Source organism: Stylophora pistillata, chromosome 12 (assembly GCF_964205215.1).
Source record: "Stylophora pistillata chromosome 12, jaStyPist1.2, whole genome shotgun sequence".
Lineage (NCBI taxonomy): Eukaryota > Metazoa > Cnidaria > Anthozoa > Scleractinia > Pocilloporidae > Stylophora > Stylophora pistillata.
The window spans coordinates 21,763,675-21,782,528 of NC_142530.1; the positions used below are offsets into that span (position 1 = coordinate 21,763,675).

General features: G+C 40.1%; 3 protein-coding genes across 3 annotated transcripts in view; 1 reads left to right on the forward strand and 2 right to left on the reverse strand.

Annotated features, from left to right (window-relative positions):
- Positions 1-1,411: 1,411 nt before the first annotated feature.
- On the forward strand, positions 1,412-5,875 carry LOC111345139 (putative skeletal organic matrix protein 2). The gene is made up of 3 exons (XM_088741858.1): positions 1,412-1,612; positions 3,721-3,930; positions 4,569-5,875. Exons 1-3 carry the CDS (start codon positions 1,561-1,563, stop codon positions 4,766-4,768), a joined length of 462 nt encoding a protein of 153 aa, XP_088597984.1. The 5' UTR covers positions 1,412-1,560; the 3' UTR covers positions 4,769-5,875.
- A 10,414-nt stretch (positions 5,876-16,289) lies between these two features.
- The window catches only part of LOC148719263 (uncharacterized), a 4,416-nt gene continuing 1,851 nt past the window's right edge, over positions 16,290-18,854 (reverse strand). Inside the window, exon 2 of the mRNA XM_088740086.1 lies at positions 16,290-17,770. The gene's annotated coding sequence lies outside the window, so the exon portion shown is untranslated. The remainder of the gene's footprint in view (positions 17,771-18,854) is intronic.
- LOC148719264 (uncharacterized) overlaps positions 16,580-18,854 on the reverse strand; it is a 2,903-nt gene continuing 628 nt past the window's right edge. The window contains exons 1-2 of the mRNA XM_088740085.1: positions 18,037-18,854; positions 16,580-17,770 (exon numbers count right to left, since the gene is read on the reverse strand). The exon at positions 18,037-18,854 is cut by the window's right edge and continues 628 nt beyond it. Of these exons, the coding sequence (XP_088596211.1) occupies positions 16,580-17,770; positions 18,037-18,854 (2,009 nt within the window). The remainder of the gene's footprint in view (positions 17,771-18,036) is intronic.

Consider the following 18,854-nt stretch of genomic DNA (forward strand, 5'->3'; position numbering starts at 1 on the left):
AACAGAAGAGGGAACATGATGGGCATGCAATGTATACTTTCAGTGCTTATAACAAGTGTAAAATTATTAAGTCGTAAGTGAAAAAGAGCTGTTCCTTCTATTTAAAGCGGCAGTCACTTTGAAGATAAAGTAACCCTTTATTTGCCTGTCATTATATTTGTAGTGAGGTCACTGACACCAAAACGGCTCTATCATGACCTTGCATCGAGCCGGTGTACTTTAAGCAGAAGGATGGGTACAACTGCGGAATTTTCATTTCTCTCGTAAGTAGCTAACTCGCTCTGCACCCACACGCGACATTTAGTTTTAAGTTTAATACAGAAGTCACTATTCTTATTAAATCATGAGGTGTTGAGGTACGAAATCTTTATCCTCACAATGTAACTAGCATTACCGTTCGACAGGCTAGCCCCTGGAAGAAGTGCATTCGATTTAATATACCTTAAAAAACGATTATTTCTGCCTCAAAAGGAATTCAACAGAATATTGCATAAACTTCACTCATTTTTCCCAATGATTGATTGTTATCTTCGATCTTTTCTTTCAGTTTGCTAAATGTTTGTGCGAAGAGTCCTCCGTAGATGCAGCTTTCGACCTAGCAACCGGACGCGCACGAATAACGTCTATGGTGTTCGGCTGCCGTTACGATGACACTCACGAGTAATTAATCTAAGTCACAGCTTGTTTCCAAACTGTATATCCTTTAATCTTGCTAAGCAACGGGTTTGATCCTGATATAGAGTTAAGAGCCAAAGTATGAGACCTGACCCAATAAAAACAAGACATATTAAAATGAATGAGAATGTAATATATGTTCCGTCCGCTGAAGGAGAAATATCAACGTCTGCATATGACGACGATGGAGAAGATTGGCTGGGATGCGACAGTTGTGGCCAGTACTTCCACGCAAGTTGCATCAAAGTGGATTTCTCAGACTCTCTCTGGCTACTTTGTCTGCTCTTGTTAATTTCACAACATCTTTGCGGATTAGTGACGTAAATTGATAGTGGAGAATAATCTTCCCAGTGTGGGACTGGCTTGAGACTAGGCTAGGCTGTGTACAATTTCTGAAATTCCCGTTATTTCGCGAATTATTTGACGCTTTAAGTGTTGACAAGTTTTTCCTACTAAGTAAGTGAAAAATTGACCCAACGCTGCAAGGAGAATCTCTCTCAAAATTTACTTTTTAAGAGTAGAAGTTACCGTCCAAAATTCAAACGTTACTGTTAGGTTTATTGACGCATTGATAACCTTGTAAATAGTTCAAACATACTGAAAACATTTTCATTAGTTTTTGTATATCTTTATCCTTTGTTCAGTACGATCTTTCACATTTCGGGTTTGAACTTTTCGTGGGGAGCAAGTCCTTCAGCTTACATGACATTTCTTAAATTTAACCGCTGTACTATAAACTTGTGTGTTCGGCGTCACCCAGCCTTACTTACTACCATCTCGCCGCAGACCGTTGAGCGTTGGTGCTGTTTTACCTCGGTGTATTCCAGTCGCTGTTAATTGAACATCCCTGAAAGTGAAAAGTTCTTTGTCTTTAGCTCCCCAAACATGAAACCGTTTGTTTACTTTGCAATCTGTTGCCTCTCGATAAATGCAGTTGGTGAGTACTGAACTACTTTGAACAGTACAGCATTGCTCAGTTAAAAGCTTTCTTCAGACAATTTTTTAAAAATTTGTTTAGAAACAGAGCGTTTCAGCCCACAACTTAGGAGTAATTTGTTATTCTTCGAGAAACTCAACCGCCCGTATTTTATTATTCAAGTTCACCGTAGTGATTGTTTTGACCTCGTTACACAAAACATCAAATCGACTAATTTCATAATTTTACTGAACTACGGAAATAGAAACTTTTTTTATAAGCCTTTTACTCCGAATACTCTTCTAGGTGAGTTCAAAAGATGTGGTCACTTCCATCTAACACATTATGTTCAAAATTTTCGGTGTGTAGACTTGAAGCTTGGCATCCCGTGCGAGATGGTAACGCTATAAACGGCACATAGCGCTACCAAACATATACAATAACGTTAATTATTATCCAACTACACCTAGACGAGTACAAATAACGCCATAGACGAGTACAACTATCACACGGTATTTGCACTCCTCTATTGTAGTACCGGTTAAACAGGTTTTCTCGCATCGCGCAAGCGAAGAATTGGATTGTAGTTACAAAAAAAAAAAAAAGGTGGCGGACAATTTGAATCATATTTCCGACGACGAAAAGTCAGAATGGCTGGCAAATATAGGTCCAAGTTCATAAAATGAATTGAAAGAAAGAAAACAGCTTGACGACCAGAAAATTTCTTCATTTAATGAAGAAAATAGAAAAAGCGACACAACAACGCGCCAATTCCGTTCCGCATCGCATACTGCTGTCACGCACTCCCCGTAAATAAATATCCGCACTGAAATAACAGTTTGGCGTGTTGGATAATAAATAACTTATTAAACGTTTTGTTGTGCAGTAGCGCTGAGTATTTTTACTCGTTATTTGTATTTTGACTCGCCCTACGGGCTCGTCAAAATACGGTACAGCTCGTAAAAATACTCAGCGATACTACACAACAAAACGTCTAATAAGATCTATGAATTTTTATAGCCATTAAGAATATTCTAGAGACTATTGTTATACTGGAAAAAAAATTCCTTCGAGATTTAGTTTTATCACATATCGCGTTCACATACCAAGCTGGACGCCGTTAGACATTTGCATTTTTTATCTTTGCTGAGGAAGGCATACTATTAGCCGAAACGTCCAGAACAATATATTTTTAGCCAGTGTCAACTTTTCAATTCTTTTTACCAAAAGTTTTACACATCATGTTGTCCGATCCTTTTCAATTTGCGCGAACTAAACCCTGAATTGTTGATTGGCAGCGTTTCGATTATGTGTTGTGAAAGATAGAAGTGTTGGCAACCTTATCTGTGGGTTTGGCGATATTGACCCCTTCTTAAGTGTCTCCTACATATCTTTTTACCCGCGTAATGAAAGGCTTTAACTAAAAGCAACTTCCACCCGATAACTATTAAAAATATCTAAAAAAAAAAAAAAGATTTCTTCAAGTGAATTCGATCGTAGCCTTAAATAAATATTACTGACTTGACTTGGGATAGCGAAGTTTAAATGAATGCCCATTTCACCGTTCAATTTGTTTGTTTTGCCAATTTGGACGAAACGAACCAAAAAAAAAGACTTTCATTTGAATTTGAGAAACCTAAATTGATATAAGAAGCATGGGGGAGTCTAGTGTAAAAACGGCAGTCATGCCAAAGTCAGCACATTTCCTTTTTCCTTTGTTGCACCAATGACGGTGCGTGACAGGTCACAACATGTCAAAAGGAAATTCGTTTAACTCATTTATTGTTGATCTCCTTTCTTTATTTGCTTTTGCCTTTCTATGTTTGTTTTTTTTTATTATTATTTTTTTTCCTTTTCTTTACTGGTTTGATTTCGAGGAAGCTGCGACCGGAGTAAGTCATAATTTGCGTCCCATTGGCAGAGCTCGGCAGTAACCCCTCATAACTGAGAATAAGACGAACTCATCCCAGCAAGTGAGAGAATAACATAGAGCTGCATTCAGAGAAAGGCGTCGTCAATCGTGACCCACTCTCTTTTACTTTGCTTAGCTTGTTTCTTTGTTTGTTCATCTACCGTCGCTTCTTAACGAATGTTTGTTTTTCTTGTTTTCTTTGTTTTTCCTTTGACAGACGCTGCCCTCGCACAGTGTCACTCCTGCATTGAAGCTGATGAAGCTTCTTGCTCTGCAAACCAGAAAAACCAAACCTGTGCGTCAGATCCACTCTCACTGGGAACCACTCACTGCGCTTCCGTTGCAATATCTTATTATGGAAATGAGACTGACATCCTAAATGACAAACTACATGAAGGCTTCATAAGAGGATGTATTGATTGCGGAGGTGAATCCATCTCAGCTTAATCTCCCCTGAGAGGCACTTTTAACTCACTAGAAACTCGATTTTGCGTTTTTCGTTCCTTACTCGAACCCAGTCTTCCTTAGTGTCTTGTGCCGCCGGTCATTAACTCTTTTAGTAAAGTTATAGCAAACGCAAAAGAAAGTGTGAGACATGCTTTAGCTCTCGTTCAGTGAATGCAGTCAAGTAGGAAGATGACATTAATGTTCGAACAATGTTACCTTTTCCCAAATGGTTTCTGGGTGATTCGGTGCCAAATCTCGCTAGAGAAGACGTTTCTTTCTTTTTTGTTTTGTTGTTTGTTCGAAGTAAATAGTAATAGTAGTCTTTATTTCTTCACAAGATAAAAATTGTCTATCTGATGCTACAGAGGGAAACGGTAAAAATTATTAAAATGGTTAAAAATAGTAAAAACGTAAAAAAAGTTCTAAACTTACAAAGCTACCTTGCATTTGAAAATTGGACGATTTTACTTAAAAATCTTTGAAAACTTTTGGGCAATGACAAGAAATGTTTCGAAAGCTTTGTTTCGTTTCCTTTTTCTTGGAGATTGAATTTGTAAGAGGTTGGAAATCTGAATTTGCCACTTTATTGAATATTTATTTGTCCTGTTCTTCTTGAAGACAAAAATGCAGCCTGTTATGCTCTCGAGGGTGCGCTCAAGGCTCAGAAAACATGGAGCGTACGGAACTGTCGAATTGAATGTTGCACTGGTAACAACTGTAACACGCAGATACCAAACCTACATACTGGCCGTGGTAAAAGAGTTTTTACACCAGAAGGTAATCAGATGGCAAAAAATCAGCAAATAACTTTGTTCTGACCCTTTTGTAAGGGTACAATCATGTATGTCATATAAGCGTTTTGAAATGTTTATTTTTCCGAGCAACTTAAGGCTCCTCTGTTTTCCCTGTATAACTAAACTTTCAGTCTCGCTGGCTAGCGTTGTGGACGACTTTAGAGGTTTAAGCGCGTCTGACTTTAATCTCATCGCTCAGAATGCCGTGACACATCCAGGTACTTTTCAAGTCTACCCGCCAGTGGCGGTAAATTTGAACGGTCCTCCGAGAAAAGATGGGAAACAAAGAGGAAAATTGCTGTCCATCGCCTACTTCGGCCTTAGTTTATCTGTTTTCATCACAAACTAGTTCCCCCGTAGCAATTTGCCAGCATTAGGATCTTATAGAAGAGAGTTCATAAATAAATTGATACTAAATTTTTTTCCGCGGTCTCCATAACCAATATCGAATATGCTTTTAAAAATGGTTATTTGCTGGTATAGAAGCTGATCTTCAGGTTGAATAATCCGATGAACTATTCCCGAAACTTCACAGTCAGCATCTGCAAAAGTTACTCCTATATTTCAGGAGGGAAAGGAAAGACGATCTGGTGCGAGGACTTCTGTAGAAGACACACTTGCAATCAATTTGATCGTAGGACCTGTTTAAACAAGACTTCACTGAACTTTTTTGCGACACGCATGATTCTGTCTTGCCGGTTTCTAACCGCCTGCATATACCTTCTATTTCTATTGAGGTTGTTACATTTCTCAATTTTTTTTTTCTTGTATGGTCCTACAAGCATGGAAGTAGACCACTATCCCATCAACCTGGTTCGTTCCAGACTTAGTTTTAATCCTTTGTCACTCAATATTTCCGCTTCCATACCGAAAGACTGCCAATAGTATGTTGCTATAACGTTAAGAAGAAAATATTTATCCCTCCGCATGATGTATGCCCCACTCATTCACAGATGCGAAATTCGATATTATCCGAGAAAGCTTGCTCGGTCTTGTTTTGACCACGAACGCCTTCTTAATTTTGACGGACCCGCTCGGGAAAAGGTGAAAATGACGAGGGAAAAACTTTACTTTGTAGTACGAAAATACACAAAATGGAAAGCCATGATATTATAGTTCAATATTTCGGTGGTACATTGTTAACTTTTTATACAGAGAGTCGGCAAGATGATATAACATCCAAAAATCGCACTCGATTTGAGTGGGCCGATGAAGTGGGCGTGGTCACGAAATTCAGTAAGAGACTATTTGTACCCCGTGAGTTTGATATGTAAATTGTGCAGTCAATATTTTACAGCAGTCGGGTGTTTTGCCCAATTTTACAGAATAATTTTGTTTTTCGACCTCCGAAAATGGTACAGTAATAGATGCTTTGTTTGAGATTAATCAACACTTATCAAGGCACAATGTGGTCGGTTTTCCAGGTATGCCCAATTACCCTAACAACAGAGGCTTTTACCGGAAAACCGCATGCCGGATCGACACCAGAGTTTTCTTTTCCAGAGATGTTTCTCCCGCACGAACATGGTAGTCTGCTTACGAGAGTTGTAATGTTTGAAATTATATTCTCAATCAAACGAGAATTCTTGGGTGAAGGTACACTATTCTTGTTTAAAGCATCTGGTTTTTGAATCCGAAAGGAGTCGGAAAGGTAGGTATTTCGTTCAAATTCCAGAATAGGTCGCACGCTGGTTAGCGCTTGAGGCCACGAAAGAAAGGCAATTATTGTGCAGTCGATATTTTACAGCAGTGGGGCGTTTTGCCGAATTTTACAGAATAATTTCTATTTCATTTTTAACTTTAATATTTATTTATATTTCTTATTTTGTTTATATTTATATATTTTATTTTTTATTTTTTTCATCATATTTTCTATTTTAATATTTTTTATTTTAATATTTCTTATTTTAATATTTCTTCTTTAATTATTATTTATTATCATTAGTTGTTTTGGACCCTCGACATATTATCCTCACCCTCGACATGTAACCTTCGACCCTCACAAGACAGACTCCTTGTGACAAACGCACACATCACGTTGTTTTCATTGCATCTGCTTTGATCCGACGAAGGTATGACCGTACTAATTAGCCGGTGTTTGGCCCCTTGAAGAAAGGATCGTTATATAAAGATCCCTCATGCTAGTTCGGATACCATGGTATTCATTTAAAAGCGAAACTGTTTCATCATTAGTGGCGCAGAGCCCCATACCCATGGAATATGGTCAACCTCTTTTCGTTTGGTTGTTACGTGACTGACCGAGCGTACGTACGTACGTACGTGCCCTCTGTCATGTATGCTACCACGAAAGTACTATAAGCATCATGGGATGCAATAAACCACCAGGTTTGGAATTCAATATGGCTGTTGTGTGATACAGGGGTCAATTTAATAAAGAAAATACACTTGTAGCTTTTACACGTGTAATTTACACGGGTAAAGTCCGACTAGTAAATACAAGGATTTAACAAAACAATATTCCACACTGGAATTTATACGTGTATCTGGAGTCAGTGAACAATTGTAAATTACAATTGTAGAATTATAGGAGGGTTAACCTCATCGAGAAATTCTTACAACTGTAAACTCCGCTGAAATGTAATAAGTGATTTTTTTACATATTCAATTAAAAGTCGCTGCTGTCCTTTCGATACATGCGGCTTTGCTTCCTTTGCTTCCTTTGCTTTATTTGTAAACAGTCGTTGAGCATGTTATCCAAACAGCAAAAGTTGCTTTTGGCTCACCTTGTGAAGGAACATAAAATGAAAGTTTTGGCGCCATTTTCGTCGACATTGACGAAGAAAGTAAACGGAGTTCGTGCAAACGTAGACAGCGCCAAAACACTTGATCTTTTACGGGCCACTATTCGCAGGGCTACACTTAAAAAAAGTTAGCGAATCTAAGGAGACTGGCGCAGGGGGAAGTGGAGAGCCCACCGAGCTAGACGAGACTGTCCTCGATGTTTTAGGCCACGAAAGTGCTAACATAGATCCCGTGAAAGTCGACGATTCGGATATTGTATTTGGAGAGGAGATCGTTGTCACAACAACTCGTAGCGTTGAAGGTTTAAATGATTATAACCCATATTTAAATGTTTCAACCATTTTAAACGTACGTGCCTTGTCGGTAATGAAATGAGAATTATTTTTAATACGTTTTCAAAAGGGGGAGGAACTATTGTATGATGCCAAACTAGAATAAAAGTTTTATGAACCAGCTCAGATGTTAAAGCCGTTTGGGAAGAGGTACCTCATCTTAAATTCTGAAACGCTGAACCCCACCCTGCGACACTTATCCGTCCCCAACGCGGACAAACCGGAGCGACTTCTAACCCAACAAATGATGAAGTTATCGTTATGTTCAATTTCTTTGCACTAGGTGACGTTGGAAGTTACACTGAGGAAGTGTAAGTTTCTACCGCAGAAACTGGGATTGGTGAAACGGTAGAAGTAAGTGGACATAGTGGTGTCGGCCCACCATAAATGTTGCCCAAGCAGGCAGTCGCCGAAACACCAACGCCAACAAAAATTAGACGCCAAGCTCTGCCATCAGCTGGAAAGAAAGCCGGGTACTCTCAGGGGTAGAGGGAAATCATCAGCTGCAGAAAAGAAAACAACAGAGGACGACATACTGCGACTTAGAAAGAGGAAGCTCCAACTAGAAAACGTTAAGCGGAGATTGGAGATAAAAAAACTGAGAAAGGATCTTGAAAATTAATTTCATTAAACGGCGTCCAAAACGTAAATTAAAATGATTATATAACTAGCCTTTGGACATTTGCCGAACTTATTATATTGTAATGCTATTGATAGTCTGAGGAATACTGTAAATTGGTGATGGGCGATATCAGAATTTTGACCTTCCTTTTTGGAAGTTAGGTGTAAGCGCACTTTGTGCAATAAAACGTAATCATTATCGTCATTGAATAAAAAATGGCTCACTTATTTGGCACGATATTTAAACAGTGGCAGTTTTCAATTCAGCGTCATTTGTAAACGTCCACACATTTATAGGAAGTGCTTCAGCAGCTGCCGCCTTCTGTCCTCTTGTTCCTCTCCAGGACCGATGTCCAACTCATGTGGACATTGTCGAGATCTGCACCGTCCAGCAGATCATCGCCATTATCGCTGAATAGGATGCAGAGGTTGAGCAATATAACAGCAAACTGGACAAGCTCGGCAGCTCTCGTCATGTTTTTCACTCATCGTGTTTTCTTATGTACCTCATTAAACCTGCGGCGAGCCCCTTCTCCGTCTCCCCTGAGAGGAGGGATCAACCAATTCTTACAGGCGTAGGTAGAGTCGCCTAAAAAAACTGCTCCTGGGAATGGTCTATTCCCTTGTTGCTCAAAGGCGGTCCACAGAGAGCTTTCTTTAATCACTCGTGAATCATGCCACCTTCCAGAACATCGACTGCTACAGAAGTAGTAGTAGAAGTAGAATGTGTAATCTGGGCCTGATACTATGGCGACATTCAGAGATTTGGAATGATGGCGGTTGACGTTGGCGTCTTTACCATTGTGAGGTGGGTTCACTTGAACGTGAGTTCCATCGACGCATTTTGCGACACACGGAAAGTCTGCGATGTCTCTGAATTTAGCGGCGATACTTTGAGGCTGGCGAGGCCATCGTGTGAACTCTCGCTTCAAGCTTAGTATTGCAGGGATAACGCGATGAATGATATGGCATACTGTTGATGTGGAGATACCGTGACAAGAGTACATTACGTGGTAGAAGGAATTTGTTCCAAGGAAGTGGAGAAATACTAAAAGTTGCTGTCTTGCCGTAAGTGTTCTGTTAAGTCTCGTTCTATGCTCCAAGCGCGGGCCTATTAATTCCAAAAGGTGGACGAAGGCGTCCATAGGGAAACGAAACTTCTCTCAAAATTCCCTTGGATTTTCGATGTCGAAAAGTCGTCTGTTTTGGAAGTCCTAGGTCGACGGATAACTTGACTTTCCTCTTCACTAGAAGATGACATATTGTGACACTCCAATGTCCTTTTTCAGGAGAATTACTCGATGTTTACAAGTGAAATGCGACATGCATTTTGCACTTGTGATTTACAAGTTGGACTCTTGTAAAAATATAAGTCGGACTCTTGTAAAAGTTTTATTAAATTGGATACTTACCATCTTTTACACTTGTAGCGCTACACCTGTAATTACAAGTCGCACACTTGTAACCTGGACTTGTAACGATGTTTATTAAACTCGTTTTCGCCTGCACTTGTAAATGCAACGGTCCAACTTGTAGATTACAAGGGGTTTTGCTAAAAGCAGGCCCGCGGCCCACGGACCGCGACCGGCCTGACAGCCCGAGGACCCAGCGGCCCGCAACTGCCTGCGACCCGGAGGCCCGGTGGCCCAGTCCTGATTTTCCACAGTCTTTTTGTCCAGCAGTAAATCCACGCGCATGCACAGATCGACAGTGAGTGTTTGTTCATGTTGTTCAGATGAAAACGTTTTGATTCTCTGTTCATAAGTCTCCTTACAGAAACCGATAGCACAATAGAGGACTTTCGAACAATCAAAGTTATTTTCAAACCCTACTTTGAAAGTGAAAATATCATAAGTAATGCGATATGTGAACTGCGAATCTTTTCTATACAGAGACATGTCGATCTATTTACAGGAACTCCACCCCAAAAGGAAAGCGTGTTCTCAAACATTGCTTTCCAGCGATGTAAGTACCGTATTTATTCGAATACGGTAAGCGCCCTGAGCGCTTATTAAATTTTTGGTTCTCAAGGGCGGTGGGCCCTTATTCGAGGCTGGGTACTTCTCAAATCTGCACCATTTTTAGCAAGTAGTAGAATTTTAGCTGTTCATTGAAAGTTTTTATAAACTACTAAGCAAACTCTGTGTTCGGGTAAGTCTCTTAGTGGTACTTACTCGATTTCAATTTCATTGTCACTAAGGTCAACAAGCAAACTCTGCTTCTCAGTCGGGCGACCGATCGATTTGCTGACGTTACGCTGTCGGACATCGAGGAGGCAGCTCCTTATTCGAGGTTGGGCGAAGAAATGCGGTACGTTATTTTGGGTGTAAAAGGAGTACTTTTCGTCACGGCGAAAAGTGAAAAAATCAAACCCCGCCATCAAGAAATTCAAATTTGTTGTTTGTGTTGTGCTTTAATTTTACCCTTGTTCATATTTTCTTTTCATTTGTTGTTATGATATTTTCACTTTCAAAGCATGGTTTAAAAATAACTTACATCGTTCGATAATGAAAGTCCTCTATTGTGCTATCTGTTTCTGTAAAGAGACTAATGAACAGAAAATCAAATGTTTTTTTTTTCTGAACAACATGCAACAAACATAAACAAGGATTCAAATGATTAAATGGTAAACGAATTCAAGCTCACTGTCATCAATTTTGCACGCCCAAACCCGATGCAGATCTCTGCATGGGCGTTGATTTACTGCTGGACAAAAAAACTGTGGAAAATCAGGACTGGGCCACCGGGCCTCCGGGTCACAGGCCATTGCGGACCGCTGGGCCTTCGAGCTGCCAGGCCGCTGGGCCGTCGCGGGCCGCAAGCCGTGGGCCGGAAGCCGTGGACCGTGGGCCGTTAGCCGCGGGCCGCGGACCGTGGGCCGCGGGCCGTGGGCCATGGGCCGCTGGGCCTGCTTTTAGCAAAACCTGATTACAAGTGTAGAAGTTTTATTAAATTGACCCAAGAAAATTAACGGCTAATTTTTGCGTTTAGAATATATATGACACTCGATTTAGCCGTGAATTAACGGCGAAAATTTTGGTTTGAATATATGTGACACTCGATTTACCCGTGAATCAACGGCTAATTTTTGCGTTTGTAATATGCATGACTCTCGATTTAGCCGAGAATTAACGGCTAATTTTTGCGTTTGTAATATGCATGACTCTCGATTTAGCCGAGAATTAACGGCTAATTTTTGCGTTTGAAATATATGTGGCACTCGATTTAGCTGTGAATTGCTAAATCAAGGTTCCTTTGGAGATGTTTACACAAGGGCCTCAATAAGGCTAAGCAGGCTTTATTCGGGCGCGTACTCTCTTTTTTGGCCTAGTGCGCACTGCGTGACGGACGTGTACAGTGAAAAAGACACGATCTTGCGAATAACTCTTTTATCTCGTTTTGCATTTTTGATTGGAATACCTGTACCACGCTGTATCAGGAATGGAAATGTTCCAAATAAACACAGTCCAATTATGTTATTAACACTTTATTATTACAAATTATAATAAATTGGTATCACAATCAAACATGTGGTCTTCCTATATATATTTAGGGAACACTACCTTTTCTAGGTATTTGTATTTTGTTTCCGCGTTGTTTACGACAACGGTATGACACTTCCTATCTCCTGAACTTTTGTATTCGGTTGTGTAAACATCTCCAAAGGAACCTTGTCCTATTCTCTGTTTTACCGGCAATTCATTACATTTGAAGCGTGGAATCTCTTCTGCAATTTCGCTACCAGGTGAACCTCTTCGTATTAGCTGAGGAAGCTTAAACTTTCGAAAAACCGACATAGTTGAATTTTTCACCGCTCCATCTGAACATGTCGCTTAAGGTGGCTCGTGCCGGTTTTCATCTTTTTGATGGTTTGTAACTTTGAAAGAATACAACAGAAAGACTGACCAAGGCCAGTTGAACACTTTTACGGGGTTCAATTACATAACCATTGGTTATCCAAAAATAAGTGTCATTTCGTCACTAGCAGTTTCCATGGCAACGCTTTCATAGGCTTATTCAGACGCATTTTTTTGCTTGTGGCTTAAATAATTCAAAAACTAACCCGGTGAACCCCTGATTTTTTTCAGTGATTGCTTTTGGCACTTGAAAAGGAAAATGCACAAAGATTTTTAAAAAATTCTACGGGGCGGAATTTCAGAAAATCTACAAAAAGGGCAATTTTCACACATCACAAATTTCCTTCCGTAGAATTTTCTAGTTTTTTTTCTGATGATTCCTTTCGACGTTATTATCATTTTGGAACAATAAAAAGAAGGGGTCACCGGACTTGTTTTCATGCAATAGCTTTCGTGAGTTTAGCAATTTCCACGCACGTTTTAAAAATCTGGATTCTATAAGATCGGCATTTGCTCATGATCTGTTTTAGCTACCGCTGACAATTGCGTGTGCTCGCGCGAGCACCTACGATCTGATGTTTACAGACGTTTACTGCTAAGAAAATCATTAAACAGCCGTCAAAGACAGCCTTCCGAGCTCATCTTAGAAATCCTACACATAACTTCTGGCTATATCATATTATTTTCCTTTAAGTTTCAAAGTCTTCTTCCACTTCAGGTAGATTATCCTTCACTTGAGTTCTTCTTTTTTCGCCGTCGCAAGATTTCATATCGGTTGAACATTTCTTTTAAATGTGAAGTGAAGCAACCTTTACTTCTCCGAAAATCGTCCTCGTTATCTTAGTTTTTATCTCCTGCATTCATAGTGGCCACTCAACACATCAAATACAAGCTCTTAGGTAAACTTCTCACAAAAGTAGAAAAAATTCCACGCGCCGCCATCTTTGTTTTGAATTTTCATCCTTTGATCTCGCGCTTCTTTCGCACGTTTCTCTCGCGCGCGTCACGCAAGAGTGACCTGTTCCCCGCGCGAGGAAACTGGTACGAGCCACCTTAAGGAGGCTCGAAAGGGTTTTCTGACCGCGGGGAGAATGGATTCCAAGATACACGCAAGCTTATTACTCGCGAGAGAAATAAGCGATTGCGCGCGCGATCAGATCCGCGGCCGAGTTGTAAACAAACATCGCCGCCATTAGCGTTTCAAAATTGCCGGGTACCTCTAGCTCTTTTGTTTCCAGCGGAAGTGGTTGTTCGAGAAACAAAAATGGAAAGTTTACTTCTTGAAAGCAGGTAGGAAAATGTTCGGATGGAAGGGTTCTTGCCGAAAGTGGTCAAAAAATTTTTATTTAACGAGCTAAAGGAGGATGGTGAAGTCGACACCCCATCAATAAAGTCGTGTCGAGTGCATTCGGTAGGTCTTACTTTGTTCCGCGAGAAATTTAAGTGGATACCTCTGAGTGCTACGATTTGTTTCGCATTGTTTTGACTCCTAATAAAATGAAATGACCGAGAACTTTCCTAAACAACTCACTGGAAGATGAAAAGGAAAATGAAATCATTGTTGGATCCAGTATTGTAAACATTGACAGTTTTATGAACAGAAATGGAGAAGTGGAAATGTTGCTATAAAAATAAACATAATTTTCAGTAAACAAAGGATCATAAAAATGTAGATGAGACTTTAAATTAATTCTAATTCAACAACAGACGGTAAAATTAAAATTTTCATCTTAAACTTGTGAGAAAGATTGTTGATATTTCCCTCGATAAACTGTGAATTTACAACTACGAAAAGGCAAACTCGCATTTGTTAAGAAAGGATTGCAAAATTTGTTTTGTTTTCCATTTAAAATGTAATAATGAAAGTTCACGGTTATGGCAGTGGCAAAGAGAAAAAAAAGAAAAATGAAGCCAAGTCTTGTTCATACCTCTAGTACCTCGCAAATTATAGAAATTCGCGAAATCTGCGACGACCAACAAATTACTGACGTGTACGAAACCCTAATTTCCACTGAGTTTGTCGCTCATGACAATCTGGAAGACGTTAAAGCAAATTCTTTGGCAAGAGTACCATATAACCCCATACATTAATTATGCATTCAGTCTTTGTTCAATGAAAACAATAGCGATAACAATAGAACTCCGCAGAGACTAGTAGTCTTCGTTTTCAAAATTTGGATTTTTTTCCAAGTCTTTTTTGAAACAGTGTAAATTCGGCGCGTTTTGGCTTTGCAAAACGAGAAATTTAAGGCATTTTCCAGAGGTTTTTAATTTTGAAATATAATTTAATGTTCAGTTTCGCTTTGAAAGCGTAAATTGGCCGGAAAATAACGTTAAGTCTACGGTCAGGCTTTGAAGTTTGTCAATGCAAAGTTTAAACAAATGTTGTGTCTTACCTGTTCTTGTGGTTTTGGTTGATTCTTTCATTATCCTTTCGTGTCCTAGTGATGAAAATTGTTCGTGAAGGCCGGTGCATACAGCGAAGCAAAGAAACCTTTGTATCTAGTATTTCTGGACTTCATAAAGTTGGACGATATGTTCGATAATACTTCCAAAGGGATCGTTTCCGTACTGCTGACGCTACATATATTCTTGTAGGTAGCCATCGAAAAGTCCTTTGGATGTTCCTGTTTGGGGCAAACCTCGCTTGATTCCCCACCATGTATTTCTGATGCCCTGTGTGTGCGCACCGGTGAGTTCCGGCGCATTGAAGCCATTCCATCGCAACCCTTTTTTAAACGTCGCCACTCGTATCCGTCTCGCGACAAAGCACGCCGCTTCCAGCTAAGTTCATTGCTGCACCCAGCTCGAGGACATTTTGCCGACGTCGCAAGCAGGTTGTGATCCTTACACCACTGTATGCACCGGTCGTGATCCGATAATATTCGAGAAAGTCGAATAAAATTCAGTCTCTCCATCTCCGAGTTGTTGTTGTTCTTCTTCTTTCGTTGATGTTGGTAGAAAGAGGTATGAATAAATTTTGTTTTCTATGTGGTATTTGGCCAATCGTAGAGAAGAGGAAATGCATTCTTTAGTGCAAAGGGGACCTTTGGTGCATTATATTAATGCACATATTGTTATGAAAAATTTTTTACTGAAAGGTAAAATAAAAAGTAGCTTTTGGAGAGAAATCCCTAACTGGTTTGCGTAGCATAGTGGTAAGGCTATAGTTTGATAATGGTCTGATAATAACGCGTTGTCTGAGGAGCGATGGTTCAAGGCTCAGCAAAACTGCCAACAAGGTAAAAAAAAAGGAAAGAAAAGAAAAAAAAACTGAGGAGAAGCTATTGAGAACAAAGGGGAGAAGGGAATTGGGAAGAAAGGGAGAAGGGAGAAGAACGTGAGAAAGGAATGGAGACAATGAACCTGCTTTCAATCAATTTCTCTTTTATTGAAGCAGTAATTACTTATTAGTAATGTATATATGCTAAACCCATGGGAATAAGTCATTGTCTTAAAAACAATCGGGTGCATACATAATTAATTGAATTGAATGCATAATTAATGTATGGGGTTATATGGTACTCTTTCCAATTCTTTTCACTAAAAATTATTTTCACTCCTCCACTTCAAATTGCACATGAACAATAATTATAAAATTAAACGAGACTTACCTGGAAGTTGAAGTTTGATTGGGATTCTATCAGTCATCACAGAGCAGAGATTACACGAGATCACTACGCATGCGCATAACTAGTCATTTTTAAAAGGGTACTATGAGTGGCCACATGAGGGTCTATATGCAACAATGACAAAGGTGCACTCCACTGTGCAGGGAGGATTCAGGTACCATGAAGGGTGGGCGTGTAATCTCTGCTCTGTGATGACTGATAGAATCCCAATCAAACTTCAATTTCCAGGTAAGTCTCGTTTAATTTTATAATTCTATCAGTCATCACCGCAGAGATTCCACGAGACTTTAAAGTCATGTGGTCACTCTGATTATCCACAATTCTACAAGGGAGACATCCCTGGAGAATATCAAGTTTGCTTTAATCAAGCACTGAATTTAAGCTGAGTATAATACCAACATAACATCCAAAACTGATTGCATAATGTGGGGGTAGTGGTGAGATAAACATGCATCCCCCATAAAAATAACTAGAGTTCCAACTCTGACTTGTGACAAAGTAACTGCATAACAGAACAAATGTTAACATTTCACAAGATAGCTCTCCAGTTGAAAATGAGTGAGTCTAATCGTTCTTTGGATTAGAGGATAACAACATAATGGGTTCTGACAGTAAAAAATATACAAGTGTTCACTCTGCAGACAGAAGAGCATGTCCAAAACTATTTTCGCTTGACCTTGCTATTGGTTTGTTATAAAACTTGTTGAACACACAGTCACTCCTCCAGCTAGCAGATTTCATTATTGTTTGTAAGGGAACCTTGTTGAACACTTTGCTGGTAGAAGCTGCTCGTGTGCTATGTGGTGTAAACATTGTAGTGTCTACGCCTGAGAGTGCCATAACTTCTTTAATCCATCTGGATATGGTCTCTTTTGACACTTTCTTATATGGCCGTATAACACTGATAAACAACTGATTTTCCCCATCCCGTAGGTCTTGTGTCCTACTCAGGTATTCCTCAAGCGTTGAGGCCACACACAATTTCTCATCTGAGGTGAATCTGGGTATGGTGAGTACAGGCTGTTCCCTACCTGGTGCAGATTGTTTTACGAGTTGGTCAATGTAAAATAAATAAGATTTGTCCTCATCCATATGCATATTCTTAAGGCTCATTAGATGGATTGTCTGACAGCGTTGACCTGTTACGAGTGCACACATCATGATCAATTTGTATGTAAGGTTTTTCAAACTAAGATCCGTTAGTGGATGAAGTGTTTGAAGATATCGAAGAACAATTGAAGTGTCCCACATGGACGTATACCTGGGCAGTGCAGGTCGAGCCTGGAAAACCCCTCTAATGAAACGCTGAACAAGAGGGTGTGCTCCAATAGTAACATTGTTTTCCAGAATTAGGAAAGTAGACAATGCACTCCTTGCAGTATTGATGCAGCTGTATCCTAGGCCGCTGTCATAAAGTTCCTGTAAAAAGTCTAAGACTATGCCTACAGGTGGAGAAAGGGGATCCACACCCCGTTTACCTGTAAACAGTTCCCATTTTGCCAAGTATGTGTTGTATTGTTTCTGTGTATTTGATCTCCAGGAGCTACAGATCGTTGCCTGTACTGCTGCTGAAAAGCCTTTGTTTGCAAGGGATCTCCTGACAAAAGACAGGCCATCAGTTTGAGCTTCACCCCAAGAGGATGAGGTTTGTCCCTCTTGAAGGGCAAGTGGACATTGGTCTTCTGTGGAGGCAGTAGAATGGGTCTCTTGATCAACAGACGCAGGAGCTTGGGGTACCAGGGTTGGGATGGCCAATTTGGGGCAATTAAGATTGCAAGTGACTTTTCCCTCTCGATCTTCTGCAGTGTGTGTGGCAAGACACTAAAAGGAGGAAAAGCATATACAAAATAATTACTCCACTCAATTGTAAATGCATCAACAGCAAGTGCATTTGGGTCAGAGAACCATGAAACGTAGGGGGTAATCTGACAATTCAGTCTTGAGGCAAACATGTCTATGTTTGGCTGTCCCAGAATTCTTGTGACCTCTCTGAAAATATTTGAATCTAGTTTCCATTCAGTTGAGTCATCAAAAATCCTGGACGCCCTGTCGGCTACAATGTTATCCTTCCCCGGGATGTGACTCACTGTAATCCAGACTCCCCGTGGGATACACCACTCCCATATTTCCCTTGCCATTTGATTGCATGGCAGGGAATGGGAGCCTCCCATGTTACGGATATAAGCCACAGCAGTCGTGTTGTCGGTCAACACTTTGATATGAGACTGGTTTAGATTTTTACATAGAGCTTGAAGTCCAAGGTAGACTGCCTTGAGTTCAAGGTAGTTTATGTGATAGTGGGATTCTGAGGCTGACCACCTTCCCCCAGTAGTATTGCCATCCAGGCTTGCACCCCAACCTCGGGTAGATGCATCGTTATATAGGGTTTGTGAGATTTTCCCCCTATCAATTTTTCTTTTTGATATGAAGGCATTAGATATCCACCACAAAATATCAGATTTTGCTCTCCCGGAGAATTGCATGGAAGAGTCAAAATCACCATGAGTAGACTTCAAGGCAGCAGCCTTTTCTATTTCTATCTGGCGGAAGTACAATTCACCATAATCAACTCCTGGCAAGGAGGAGACCATCATGCCAATAAGCTGTGCAACCTCCCTTATGGTGGGCATGGCTTGTTCCAATATCCCATGAGCTACCCCTTTGAGTTTTTGATATTTCTCATCTGAAATGGATATAGTCATGTCCCTGGAGTTAAGTATGAAACCCAGGTGGTGAATTGTTTGGGTAGGTGATGTCACAGATTTTTCTTTATGTGGCAAAAAACCCAAATCTTCAAGCAGGGTAAGGGTGTCATTTACATTACGTTGGCATTCATCAAATGTGTATCCAACTAGAAATGAGTCATCAAGGTATCCACTCGAGATGTGCCCCATTCTCCTGAGTG

Coding starts and splice junctions, on each gene's coding strand:
- LOC111345139 (XM_088741858.1), top strand. CDS start 1,561: ATGAAACCGTTTGTTTACTTTGCAATCTGTTGCCTCTCGATAAATGCA. Junction 1,613..3,720: donor CCTCTCGATAAATGCAGTTG/GTGAGTACTGAA, acceptor TTCCTTTGACAG/ACGCTGCCCTCGCACAGTGT. Junction 3,931..4,568: donor AGGATGTATTGATTGCGGAG/GTGAATCCATCT, acceptor TTCTTCTTGAAG/ACAAAAATGCAGCCTGTTAT.